At 40.5% G+C, this 14920-nt stretch overlaps 1 protein-coding gene across 1 annotated transcript; it reads right to left on the bottom strand.

Annotated features, from left to right (window-relative positions):
- Window positions 1-1280: 1280 nt before the first annotated feature.
- Window positions 1281-13144, bottom strand: SCRT2 (scratch family transcriptional repressor 2). Its single transcript, XM_063959120.1, has 2 exons — window positions 12906-13144; window positions 1281-4185 (listed from the first exon to the last, which is right to left on the bottom strand). The coding sequence occupies exons 1-2, from the start codon at window positions 13045-13047 to the stop codon at window positions 3479-3481; spliced, it is 849 nt and encodes a 282-aa protein (XP_063815190.1). The 5' UTR covers window positions 13048-13144; the 3' UTR covers window positions 1281-3478.
- Window positions 13145-14920: the final 1776 nt, after the last annotated feature.

Below are 14920 nucleotides of genomic sequence, written 5' to 3' on the forward strand. Positions count from 1 at the left end.
GTAAATGTAGGTCTTAAAGGAGTCTGTGTGATAAACTGGTTAGTTACTTCATATTCTCAACCCCCTAGTTGACTGATCAGGCAGAACAGGTGCAGACAGAATATGTTTCCCATCTATAGCAATGAGTAATGATATTGTAGTATTCTGGTTGCTTAATAGCTTGAAGAATAAAACAGACAACAACACAGATATAGTTAATCATAAACTCTTTAATTTCCCTGATTTGCATGAGAATTAATACAGTAAAGGTGACATGTAGAACTGGCTTTGTCAGCTTCAGTTACAAAACCTTTTGGAAAATAAAACCCCAGAAAATCTGACATGCACTTAAAATTATTGCTGTTTCTTTCTAATTACAGTATAAATACCAAAGAACGGCGAGTTTACTACATCTACATTTAAAAATGCATCATACAGGATTGTTTGGAAGGTACCAAGGCAGCTTACAGTGTGATGAACCGGCGATTGCCGTCCTTTGCAAATGTATGTCTCTGAATTAAGTAATGAAAGGAAGTTATTTATTATTTTGCAGTTTTTCCAATCTGCACTCATGATTTACTACGAGGAATTAACCCATTCAGGTGCCAGCCCTCAGGGTCTTGTGAAATGTGTGAGCCCAATGAAACATGTTTCAGGATTTGTGCTAACAGGTTTAAAATTCTGCAGGCAGATTCAGTAGCCTTCTATTGCTGCAAAACAAAAGCAAGTAAGAGAGGCAGGATGAAAGAAGGAATTGCAGGGGAACATCTTATTACATAGTCCAAGACTTCTGTTGTCACCTTGCAAGAATGTGCTGGATGATTATAGGAATGAGCTAATTGGATATGAAAGCACTGCTTTTGGTTGTCATTATCATGGTGTTAGGTGTCATAATGATGCAAAGTAATGATTATTTGGAATCAGTCACAAGCATTTTAATCATCGGCATTGCTTATGGCTGCATCTGCTTGGAAATATGTTTAAGTGTGTTGGAATTGAGCAGGAAGTCTGACCATCACAGACAGGTATATTTATCAGGATACAGGTATGTGTATCCTGTTAGTTGCATGTAATCAAATTGCTAAATCAGTCAGCCATTCATTAGAAATGCCAATATTTGCATAAATAACAAAGGAACCAGCTTATTACAGATCAGTTAATCAACTTTTCCCCCCTCCCTTGTATGCCCTAGAAAATGTACATACTAGTGGCTAATAGTTTTGTTATATCATTATATATGGTCTGCTTGATCATGAAGTGCAAGTACTGGTATTTCTATGGCTGTACAGCAAAAAAAAAAATTTTATTAGAATAATGAGGTATCCCCATGCACACTGTTTATTTTTGTTACTGGGAATTGTTACTAAAATGCCTGTATACAATAACCACCTGAGGCCATTGCAAAGATTATGTTACCCATATGATACATTCTTTCTTGCAATTTATTAATACTGATGATGCAATTAAGGCTTCTATTGTTTCTTAACACAAGGCTTGCTTAGTTCTGGCATGCAGTAAACAGAAAGCAACACTGAGCATTGTCTAGGTTCATTTTGTAGGCAAGTATTGTACATAAAGTGCCCTTGCACCCTGTATAACATTTGCTCCTACTATTACTACTACTGTCTATTAGTAGGTCCTATGAAAAACACAGCGAGAGTAAAGAAATGAATTCTCATTTGCCAGATTTTTGCATTATAATGTGTGATGTGTATAAATATACTGCATTATTCGTAACATTGAGATAACCCAGTATTCCCAAACAAGTGCTGTCTATGCATAATGTAGTTGCAAGGCTCATTTTGTCACATTTTAATACATAACTCTGTAAACTTCAATAAGTTTGTTTTTTGCACACTTTCACAGAGAACATTTGCCTCAGTACGATCATAAGTGACACTTTTTTCTCTTTTTTGTCTCTATTTTCTGTTCATGATCACTGACTGACTTTGACCCAGGTTCCTGTCACAATTGTCGCCTAGAAGTAGTTCCGGCCTGGGCAGCCATTAATAAATTGTACTTCAGGATCCATGGCTTTGCCCATGAGCAGACATTAGTCACAAAGTAAACACAGCCCCCCACTTTGAAAAAAGTGCTTGATCAAGCTGTGACATTATACATGGGCTTCCTCTGAGTTGTTCTGAGGTAAGAAATCAATGAGAAATTGCATAGGCTTTTCCAATAATACCCAGGATCTCCTGGAAGAACAGACATGCAGCCTGAAGAAGGCGCATGTGTTTTCTCTGGCTGTAGCAGAACTTAGGAGGAAGACTGTTCAACACACTGAAATTTGACAGAAAATATTTGTTGTGGACTTCCGCTGTAACGTGCATGTAAACACTATACCTTTCTCTCCATTAAACTACACCCTATCCATTCATTTTCATTCGCAATATCATGTCAATAATAAAAAAAGTAAATGGCAAATAAATATAATAAATAACAAATTGTATAAATTACATCACTTAAATAAGCAGTTCGTAATACCAATTGCTTTGAATCTCATAGTTCCCTGTCCCTTAATGGGGAAGGTCAGATTTGAAAGAAATGTTCAGTATGTCCATGATGCAGAGGTTAATAAATAATAATAGTCATGAAATTACCCCTCTCAGTGTCGCGTGGGTAATAAATATGTGTATCAGTCATCTCAACATAGTGCATATTCTCATAGTTTTAGAAAACACTAGAGGTAACACTGTTTCCTGGGAAATTGCAACAAGTTCATTGAAGAAGGATGCCATTTTCTTATCTCCCTTCTTGTAAGGTGTTGGCACAGTTTTTTTCACCACAGTTTTTAAATATATATATTTATGTGCTTCCAAATATTAAAACAAGACACTGCAAACCCTACTGCTACAGGCAGATTAATGCACTGGAAATCCATTTTTGGGACATTCATGTGTTTGCTGCGTAGCCAGCATGAAATCTATTGTGCTGCATAAATGATGATCAGTCTCCTCCTCTGCATGGTACATAGACGTGAAGAAGCATGGCACAAAATAGAAAAGGAAAACACTGCTTCAGCAGCAAAGCCATAAAATGACAAGACAATGCATAATGCAGGACAGAGACGTGGCACCTGAGTCTGTGTTGAAGTGGGCCTCTGTTCAAGATGAATTCCCTTTTGTACTAATGACACGTCACATTTCATGTGTTTTATCCACAGAAAGCTTGGCTTTGCACATAAAAGTTCATTAAGAGCTTGAAAAGAGAGATGGAAGGATTATTTGAAAAAAAGTCAGAACTCTCCGTTGTAAGATTCATATTGCACTGTTTAAAATAAATAATGTCAACTCATATTTAAAAAAGGAACTTGATGCTGTGGAATCTGAAGATGCTGCTCTCACAGACAGGTGAAGTGTAACCAAGTATAACACTGTTTTATGCCAAGTACCCTGATTTTTCAGTTTCTGGTGCCTTGTGCCATCCAAGAGAGCGGGAAGGCACAACGCTTTGTGCCTTGTTTCCTCGTGTACAGTTTTTCTCCATGCACATGGCTTTAACTTTGTATGGCACACTCATGCTCCGAGCCCTTGAAACAAGCTGACTCATAATGCTTGTTAAGATAGGATTTGAGAGCGAATGTTTTCTCGCACCGTTTGCACTTGTAGTGTTTGAAGGCAGAGTGTGTCTGCATGTGTGCTCGAAGGTTGGATCGATCAGCAAAGGCTTTGCCACAGTGGGCACAACCAAAGGGCTTCTCACCAGTATGGGAGCGCATGTGGCCTTGTAGTAGCCAGGGACGACTGAAGGCCTTTCCACATACATTGCACTTGTGTTTCAGGTTGTGTGTGAGGAGATGCATGGCGAGTGCTGGCATAGACACATATGTTTTGCCACAGGTGGGACATTTCCTTGCCATCTTACTGTCCAGGCTCCGGTGTGTTTGTTTGTGCCTGCTAAGATTTGAGGAGGTGGCATAGGTTTTACCACACTCACTGCACGTGTGGCGCTGGTTGCCGCGGCTTTCACTGCCTCTTCGGGAACGTCCATCTGTGATGAAGAAAGCATCTATTGAGTAGCTGTCTGTGACTGCGGCTTCCCCACTGAAATATCCAGCAGAGAGGCTAGACTGGGGGCTGTCAGGTTCACTGTAATCATCCTGCAATGGTGTGTACTCCGCTTCCGATGGTGGGCTGTTTTTCCTGATTTTTTTTTTCTTTCCATCCTGGTAGTCAGAAGATGTAATACAATGTGGTGTATAACCTATGACAGGGACAACATATAAATGGGAACAGTGTTTTAGTACATTGTTGTAGTATATAAAGAAAAGTGTTCTAACTTAAAGGAATATCAATGCAGAAAAATGACTTGTTTGTATGAGCACATAAAGGAACATGTTATCATCCTCAATGGCTGGACCCTCACTCTTATGCTCATGTTTAAGTCCAGTAAGAATGCGCTTTATATCACTCTGTCAGGGGCCACAAGAAAGACCATTGGGATAAACACTAGATTGTAAGCTCTCACGAGCAGGGGCCTCCGCCCTCCCTTTCTCTCTCTGCAGTACCCCTGTCCCCAGTGAGACCTTACTCACTGTCAGTGACTCTCATCCTTACTGTCCACCCTTCCCAGAGCACGAGGTCACTGTGCTACTGATTTTCACTCATTTGTCTACATATTTTACTGCTTGTCTCCCTTATACTGTCTGCCTGTACCTTTTTATATTGAATTGTTTGTATTTCACTGTAATTTTCCACTGTACTGGCACCATATAAATAAAATATGATAATATTGCTGTGTGTTTAAAGGGAGTGATGTGGAATTTTACACTTTTACCTTGTGCACTGTATCCAAAATGAATGACTGCCATAACAGAAACAGCCATGTATTACATTATGAAATGAATATGTTCTGGATTGAGAACTGATACTTCTGTATCTGAAAGATAGGGGATACAATCAGGAAGCAGCATATTATTGCCTAGCACTGCTGTGGTATAAAATGTAAGGATAACTTAATGTACATCCTTTTTTTAATGTTTTTTACTATTATGCCTTATTGTCTGTAAAATATGGCTCTCTGTTCATATAGTTTTACGAACATTACAAAGATAATGACCTTAAGGACCAGACCTAAGACAGGCTGATCTGGATTTCCTAAGTGGGAAAGTAATGCCACTTTCACATCGCAATCAGAGCCGGAATAAGGGGGGGGTCCAGGGGGTAAGTTTCCTGGGCCCTCCTATTTTAGGGGGCCTCCCGATGGAGCAGCTATGTCACAGCGCAGGGACTCAATGATTCTGTAATCTCCAGCGGCAGCGGAGGCTGGAGATGACAGAATCAGTGAATCTCCTCGCTACCTGAGATGGAGGGGGAGAGAAATTCTGCACACACTGCAGCGCAGAAGAGATGGGATGGAGCGGGAGGACACGTGTCCGCCTGGTAAAGCGCAGCGAGGAAGAGCTCATGAATAAGTGAGTGGTGACCGGGGCTCAGCGGCCAATAGGAGCGCAGCAGTGTCACGTGGTGCGCCGGGGAGGCTTGGAAGGAGAAGTTATCTCTCAGTGAGCATGGTGTAGGTACTCAGTCTCCCCCCCTCCTCGTGCCAGCAGCAGTATTGTGCTCCAGCCAGTACACGCTGCTGTGTGCTGGCTAGTCTGTGATAGTGCAGGGAGGCTGCTGCAGCTTATCAGCAGCAGCCTCTTCTGCCTGTGCAGGGGCCAGGGGGAAGCGATCACACTGATCGCTTTCCCCCCTGTGGATTTGACCCTGGCTGGGGGGCCACATCTATGAAAAAAATGTAGTTCTCGGTCATTTGCATAAGGGGCGTGACCATGCCGTCCGTGATTAGGCCACACCCCTGAAACGTTCAGCTGTGTGTGGAGTCACTGGCAAAGGGGGGGGGAGGGCCCACATGTTTTAAGTGCGCTGGGTCCCCCGAAGCCATAATCCGTCCCTGATCGCAATGCCGGGTCGCACCCGGGAATTGGAAACGAGTCTTTCCTGGGTGCGCCCCGGCATTGGACCCTTACAAACTGGCTTCCCGACCTGGCAATATGCCATTGGGGGCAGGAACTGCAGCGGCATTGGGGGTGGATCAGGAGGAGGCGCTGGTAGATGAGATCATCTCCATGCTGCCTCTGCCTATACTGTGAATGGGCCTCGTGTTGCACTGACCCGAAAACCCGTTCACACTGCACCTGACCCGATAATAACCCGGGAATAACCCTTCTTTATTCCTGGGTTGAATTACGGGGTCAGGTGAACCGAGAATTTGGTAGTGACCCCTTTCACACAGCACAGCGATCCAGGTTATTTGTGTGGTGTGAAAGAGGTATCACATATTCAGAGGTGAAAGCAGGTAGTGCAGTCAGTATTTCTCATGGAATTGTGGGTGCACTATGCTGGGACCATCAAGTTTAATCTTACATAAAGAATCCTCATGTTACCTCTACCACTGAGCTGAGGAATCAGGACAATGGGCTACTCATTTAACTGCTTAAAAAAATATAGAGAATGTATTTTAATGTATAAATGAAAAAGAGTTTTTTTGTAAATGTAGGCAATATCTTATAGCCAATTGCTTCCAAATAAAAGAACTCTTGGCAAACCTACGTAGTAGAATTCATACAGTATACTGAAGGCAGACATTTTGTGGGCTTGACCAATTCACTAGGGAGTAGTGACAAGACATAGGGTTCATGTATGATCACTAACATTATCAGACAATAGCATCAGAAAATTAATTAAACACTGTTTAACTCATACTAATAAAAAGAGAATGTAAAGTTTCAGATATATGAAGTTTTCTGTGTATATAGCATGTTTATTAATTATTCTAGAGTGCTGATTGTTTGGTGTTAGGAAATAACAAGTCTTCTATGAAATTTCTTTGGAACTTTGGGGCAGATGTATTAACCTGGAGAAGGCATAAGGAAGTGATAAACCAGTGATATGTACAAGGTGATAAACACACCAGCCAATCATCTCCAATATGTAAATTAACAATTAGGAGCCGATTGGCTGGTACGTTTATCACCTTGCACATATCACTGGTTTATCACTTCCTTATGCCTTCTCCAGGTTAATACATCTGCCCATTTGATTTTTGTAGTGTCAGTGACAAGAATATGATGTGTCTATAAACAAGGTCAAAATTGACATTTGTAAACTTACTCATGCCTGTCAACTTTTTGGTTGCCCACCACCAGGAGGATTGTACCATATCTATCAAGTGACTTCATGCACAAGGCAGAGATTTCAAATCTGTATAGTGTTTATAACCCAAAGTCGTCATTTACAGTTCTGGATACCATTTTTCTCCTGAGATTTGATTAGGAGAGCTACCACAAGCAACCAAAACAAGTCTTACAGAAAAAGTAGAAAGAAAGAGAAGGGGCAACCAGGTCGACAGACCGGGTGGGGCGTGGTGCAACCAAGTGGGTGGTGCATGAGGCATCAATGTGACCCTGCCCCTGCTTAACAGTGCCATGACTAAGGGCATTGTAAATTGGGGACAGGTCTGCGATACCCAATTCAACATGGATTGCGTCATTAAGACGGCTAGACTGCTTACTTTACTCAGGAAATTTGAAGGGGAGGGGGACCTCAGAGATTTACCCAGATTTATGGGAGTCTAAGAGCTCCACCCAAGAGTCGGTAGTCTCCTGGACGTCGTGAGAGATGCTACTATACAGTGGAACTGAGAACATACCTGGACTTCTCTACACAATCTCACCATGATTTTGAAAGGGAAGCTCATGAGACTCTGTTTAGTGAAAGATGGAGTGTGATGTCACTGCTTTCTAGTAATATCATCACAAATTTCCAGGGCATAAAGTTAAGCTCATTCTGAAAATGTAACAGTAATGTGTCATCCTAACAGTAAACCCTATGATTTAAATAATATGTTTATGAGTGTGCCAAATGTGATACCACCTTCCTGTAAATGAACGGCCATCCAGAAAATATCTTTCATTAAGAAAATCATCATGATTCATGTTACATAAATCTTTATTTTCAACAAAATGAGTTATCCTGTTACCTTGTTTAGCTATTCCTATAATGACTAAACACCCTACTGCAGAATGTAGCATATTAATAGTCTTGTACAATCAATTGTATAACCCCAGTTTACTAGTGTAACTTAAGGTGTGTACACACAGTGCGATATACACTTAACTTTCCTTACGATTTTGACTATGTAGTCAAAATCGTAAGGAAAGTTAGTGCATATAGCACCGTGTGTATAGTCCTTGCGATGCCGATGCGCAGTCCCGCGGGATCGGCATCACAAGGAAAAATAGACTGTGCAGGTAGCCCAACATTGACTATATCGGCAGAGCCGGGCTCCAGCCCCGACGAATAGTCAATTTCGGGCTTACGGCAAATAGCGCTGGGTGTACACACCATAAGACTTGTGTACTAGAGAATAGCACACAATTTACATTTTGGCCTATGGTAACAGAACAACCACATTATATAAAGGCACAAGTTAGTGTAAAGTGTCATCAAGCAGTATATTATGGTATAACATGTAAGGGAGCTGCAAGAGGTGTTGCCCCTTTATGGGTTGCATCTCCAAAGGCAGGTAAAGTAAATACAGGTAAAAGGTATTTCTTAATTCAAAGGTTCTCAAAATCTGTCCTCAGGACCACAAACTTCATGTTTTCTAGGTCTCCTCACAGACTCATACACGTGAAATTATTTGCACCACCTGTGGATCTTTTAAAATGTGTCAGTGACTGCACCTGTGTGCCTGCTATGTGACCTGGAACATGTGAACTGGTTGGGTCCTGAGGTCCAAGTTTAAGAACCACTGACTTAATGTGATCCAGAGCCCAAAATGAAGTAAAGATTTTGCATTATATTTTATGATTAGTCACTTGTCTTTCAATACATTGTTGTACAGGGTAAACTAGTCTTAATGTCAAATCTATAAACAGAAAAACACAGTAAGCATAATATTTTAAGGCTTAGCTTCTCCAATTTTATCTTTCTAAGTAACGTTCTTTCTCAGCAACACTTCCATGACACCTGTTCCCTTTGTCCTCCCAGCTGTGACATTATTTACTGGACTGTTGTGTCGATAAGAGTGATCTATTGATCTGCAAGATGAGCCCTTTTCAAGAACAGCGCAGAATGATAATCTCTGTTGAGATGCAGTTTGCTTTCTTTGTGTGTATGGCCCCTTAAATGGGCACTGCCCACATTTTAGATGTCAAGGCCCCTGGTTCCCATTCATATTTAGCAACGAGGCAGCAGTGCAGTAGGAGGTACATTCTCTACTGTGGAATATTTCAGCACTGGGCAAAGTGACCCTTTATCTTCTTGCATCTCTGACTTAAACCATTAGTGTGTAGTCAATACTCTATTTAATGCAAGCATTAGCTGGGGTCAGGCATTTCAAATGTGCTGTCCACTCAGTTTTCTTTCACTAGTTACAGCACATCTTCTTCATAGATAAAGGTCTGGCGCTGCCTGTCATCCTGTCATTTGTATTCATAAATACATCACTAGTTAAATCTTGTTGTAGTCTTCTTATAAGCTTTCATATAAACCTGTACCTTCATAGCAAACGCAACGACTCCACCACAATGCACAAACATGACTTTCTACCATTAATAATGCCTTTCACCCAGTCTGTGTGTGCATGCTGATGCTCAATATTGTGCCATTGATGTAAATGTACTACAGGCATGCTTGCTGCCCTCCCTCAGCACATGTGGTTTATTAGTGACCGAGTGATGCTCAATTCATGGTAGCAAGGTGACACTAGGGGACACATGGATAGACAATCTCTGCTTGCTGGCCTGCAGCACTGTGCGTTGGAGAGGATTTTACTCTTCCCAGATCTGCTGCTCCAGCCATAATAGATAAGGATTGCAGATAAGTGGACCAATCTCCTGCGAACAAATCTTGGCTCATGCTGATTTCATGTATCCAAAGTAAAGTACATCTAGCAGCTCATTGTCTGTGGGTTCTTTAGAAAATTAACATCCCTGAATGTTAAACCTGTTTTCTCAACGTAGGTTTTGGAGTGCAAGATCGATTTTACTATTCATTTTTGTTTTGCTAAGCCTTGCCTTCTGAAGGACACTTTTAACATGGAAAGCTATAATCAGTTTGGACATTACAGAATTTATAGACTCTAAGGATTAGATTTAGAAATCTGCATCATCAATAGCTGGATTTCTGTATGCAGTAAGGACTCTTGTCACTATTTAATTTTATACCAATTGCATTTCCCACCCTATGCTACAATGCTTTTATACATATTTCTGTATTAGGTTTACAGACTGCTGAGTGGTGCAACAGCTATCACTCTCTATTGTGGGCCCATGCCGTGTGATGTCCTAAAATGTTTTTTTTTTTTTTTTACATTTTATGTCTTATACTGTTCTATATTACCATATGCAGTTTGATAGTGCCCTGTGCTACTGTATATCATCCATGATAGTATACATCTTGTTGCTCAATTACATATGTTGCCTTAGGCTTGAAAAATGCAAATGACACTGCTTTTGGCAGCAATTTTGTAAAGGCATAGTACATTCAGAAGCACACCACTGCTGTAATAAAGAGACAATGCTTTCACAGTCTATCCATCTCTGCTCACAACCTGTTATTTTTCGTCCTATAACAGTCATCTTCCTGCCTCCTTGGTTGCAGAATGTGCAGTCACATGCTTCAGGTACAAAAAGCTTTCCTCAGCAATATTTCACACCTCTCAAAGCACATAGCAAGGTTATTTTCAAGAACATGACTTTGAGGCACAACACCTTCCTTCCTGCTCCCTTATCTTTGTAACTGTATCATTAATCTCTACTCAGAGGTCCTCGTGACACCTGTTTGAATTTAGGTGGTGTCTTGGTAAATGTCTGTTTGCTACTGTAGCGCATTATGCTGAATGCTGTAGCAATAATAAACATAATAGTAAAGCTGGGATACATGGTGAAAAAACTTGATTAGACACTGCGAGTGCAGGGCCCAATGTTAGAGCTGTAATAACATTTGATGGTACAATAAGAGGCTTCCACAACCACTGAATTCATCTGAAGCCATTTAAATATATACCTTTTTTAAGATGCCTCTTTTCATCTTACAACACAAATTTATCTATAACAGCCTCCATTACAAAGGCTGTACCAGAACATAAAACTTTTTAACGTTGATACCAGAACCAGATTTGTGCCCGGAAATAGAAATTGGGAATATCAGGAGTTTACTAAAATGTGTTATGTGATTTAATATAAGCGCTATTGACTTTATTTGGACTAAGAGGCTTAGTTGTGCATGGTTCACCTCTGCTTTTCCCTGATAGCCTCATGTGTGTGCTTTCCAGGTCCACCATACAGTTATTGCTTACAATTGTGGAAAAGTATAAATGACTGCACTTGTTATCTAAAGTCATGGAATTCATTCTCAAAATTAGTTATTGACCCTCATTGCATTTATTGTGCTCTATTTATCTTTATACATTTGGTTGACTTTCCATCATTAATCTTACTGCAATGTGCTCTGTACGAGAATGATCATTATACATTTGTTTTGTAAATTCTATATTTGAATTTTGGATTTTTATTATTATTTTTGTTTTGTTTGGTACCAGGATCCACTTCAGCTAGGAGACTGTTCTCCTGCTAGTGCTGGTCAGTGTAGCTTTTAGGTGGACAACCTATAGCCTGTCATCCTTCCATGTGATGGGATTTGTAGTTCCCTTCTGGTGGTAAAGCTACAGGTAGCCCAAACTTGCTGTAAGCAGATTCTGTGCCGTGCCAGGGATACATGACTACAGTGGCTGCCCCTTCCCAGAGCATGCTAGTGTCAGCATGTCTTCCTTTACTAAAGAGGCATCAGTTCTGGCTGCAGCGCAGAAAGATTTGTGTTTTAGATTCTAATCTTAGAGCAAGATGTGCTTAGCTTGCTAATTTCCTGCCCTGGGACTGCAACTTATATCTCTGGAACAGAAGTACAAGGCTATTCTATAAAGTGTACACAATGAGCCAAACACAACCACGATGCTGACACACACATCTGCTTCTCCGAATGATCCCAATACAGTATACATTTTCAAAAATGATTCCCAAATGAATGACAATTTCAGTAAAGACCGTCTTGCAGTTTCTTCCCTGATACCAAGCAGACCTCAGGATGGTGCCTCTTAAAAGGCTTCAGAGAGAGTCTTTTGGCTGCCGCATGAACAATGATGTCCCCGGAGAAAGCTTAGATCCCCTCCCCCCACCCTTTCTGTCCTCCCATCTGTAAAGCTCTGGTATTCATTCCTCTAAAAGACATCAAGGGCCTGATAGCACAGGAATTAATAGAGGAAGCAAAGTACTATAAATACAGGAAAACATGGTTAATATAACTCCTATTCCACAGGTGAAAGTGCTAATATAGTAGTAACATATGCCTTTTGTAGTACACCGCAATTGTTGTGTTGACATTAGCTATGCCTCAAGATTGATTAACTTTTACATAGTTTTTCTGTTAATTGCTTTGTGTTCAAAATGTTATAGTGTTTAATATTGCGCTTCATGACAGGAGCTTTTTCTGGTGCACTGCAAAGCTAATCTAAGTTTAAACCCAGGGCCACTCAGAAAGGCTGGGATAAAACCATACTTTATGGTTAATAGATGTAGCATCCTGCCCCTAGCAGAGACAACATATTCCACAAGTCAGCAGGACACAAAGGCTCTGTACAAGCAGCCTGTCCCACATATACATGCACATAACAGCCATCTCTGACATCTCAGTCCAGTAGTACACACCTAACCACCAGTAAGAAAGTACAGAAAATGTTATATATATATATATATATATATATATATACTGGATATAACCTTTCCGAAGGGTGCGTGAGATTACTGTAGTAATGTTATCCTATAGAGAATAAGGTGAATATGTATTATGTTATTCTGTAAAACAATACTAATGTATGCCTAAATCATCTATCCATTTGTATCTATGGTGTCGACTTACCGTCTTCAGCAACAGGGACCACCAAGCTTCCCACAGTGCTGGTAAGCGACTTCCCCAGGACACAGGGATCATCAAAGTGGTGGTAATTTGATGTGGAAAAGTCATCTAGTTTTATCTTCTTGACAAGGAAGGAGCGTGGCATGGTGAGCTCTACAAGGATCTCCTTTTGTTTAGCTACAGTCTTTAAAGAGAAGGGGACTGTGTGTCACATTCAGCACTGGACAGCTCCTACTTTCTGCAGTGTGGAGAGAGAGTGAGAGAAAGGAGATGAAGGGAGCTGGGAAGGAGGGAGGGGGGAATCTGGCAGCAATAGCTGAGCTCAGCACTCATGCTGTCTTTATATGGGACGCAGGCCTGAGATCAGGTGGTGCTTTGCAATGGAGCTGTTTAGCTCCCTAATCCATCAAATGTCCCCCAGGACAATCATCACATTACCAGTGAACCGGCTGTGCAGACATAGAGAAAGAGACTGCCTCCTGCCTACTTACTTATAGACAATGCAGGGGAAAGAAGTAATGCAGTGCAGCATGGCTGGAGGAAAGGGAAGCTATTTTATCTAAATACAGTCCATACTTGCACCCTGCAACTAAGTTGTGGTATGTCCTGCATGTAAGGATCAGTGAGAAACTTATAGCGCAAGAACAATGCCCTGTGAGAAATCATCTGCTGCTGAGAGTTCTTGTAGGCTGCAAGAGGCTCTTAGAGAGTGGATAATAGGATATGAAGTGATGTTGTCATTGTGCTGCTTTACCATAACAATTGCATTTTTGTGTTATTTCTGCATTCTTGCTATAGATCAGCAAGCATTATACAACACGTGAAGAGGTGAGAAGGGGAGACGGCCACCAAGATCAGGAAGACTGGCATTGTGTAGATGAACTCTGATTCCTTTGTCTTGATGCAACCAGTGTGTTTTAACAGCCTGTGAATCATACAGGGAAAGTCCATATGGTGACGGGGGAGGGGGAGGGAGCATTTTAATATCCCACATCCACCAAGGTGGGCAATAAACAGTGACCCTTGCAATTCTGCAACAAAAGAAGAGAGCCTCTCCATCTCTATATTATACAAAGAGGAGCAGAGTATAGCTGGCAACTTAGGTCTGGTCCTGTCTGTCATACCACAGACAATGTAACATTTCCTACACAGTTATGTGTGTGTGTGTGTGTGTGTGTGTGTGTGTGTATATATATATATACACACACACACACAGCTAGTAACATATATATATATATATATATATATATATATATTTATTATATAACCTATATATATATATATGTAATGTGTGTATATGTATATAAAAATACATATGTGAATTTATGAAGCTCATTTGCTTGACTATATTTTGTGCAGTTAATTTGTTTTTTTCTGTATTGTATGATTTTCCCTCTAGTCTCTTATAGTAGGTCATTGAGGAGTTCTTTGACTATATGAAGAATGAGGTCACAGGCAGGAGTTTTCATACAGTATTATTTATAGTATCCTTATAAACTAAAACAAGGAGCATGTTTATTCCTGGATAATGTACAAAAATGATTGCAGAAGGCATATCTCTAATAATTGCTAATGTGCACTATTTGATCAATAATCTCCCTTATATAAATGCTATTCATAGGAATTTATACATATATTAAAATCACGTATGCTATTGCACAGGTGAGAGCAACATCACATGTATCAGTGTCCGTTATTGGTCATTCAACAATTCCATTTCTGTTTTTTATGTTTTAGCAAATCATTTTTATTTACTTATACAAAATGTAGTGGTAAGAATTCACTGATTTGTCAATATATATTTTCATATATAGGTTTTTAGAAATATATACACTTCTGTGGCTTGCGCAGGGCTCCAAAGTTATTGTTATTGGGTGTTTTTCAACCCTTTCCTGACCAAGTGTCTCCCCGATCCAAGGAATGCAATATGCCTGAACTCATTGATTTATTATTATTAATTGTCAGGGGATGGGCACAAAAATGCATTATTAAGGGCAACAAGTTGTGGAAGAAGCCAG

This window comes from Pseudophryne corroboree, chromosome 3 (genome assembly GCF_028390025.1).
Source record: "Pseudophryne corroboree isolate aPseCor3 chromosome 3, aPseCor3.hap2, whole genome shotgun sequence".
Lineage (NCBI taxonomy): Eukaryota > Metazoa > Chordata > Amphibia > Anura > Myobatrachidae > Pseudophryne > Pseudophryne corroboree.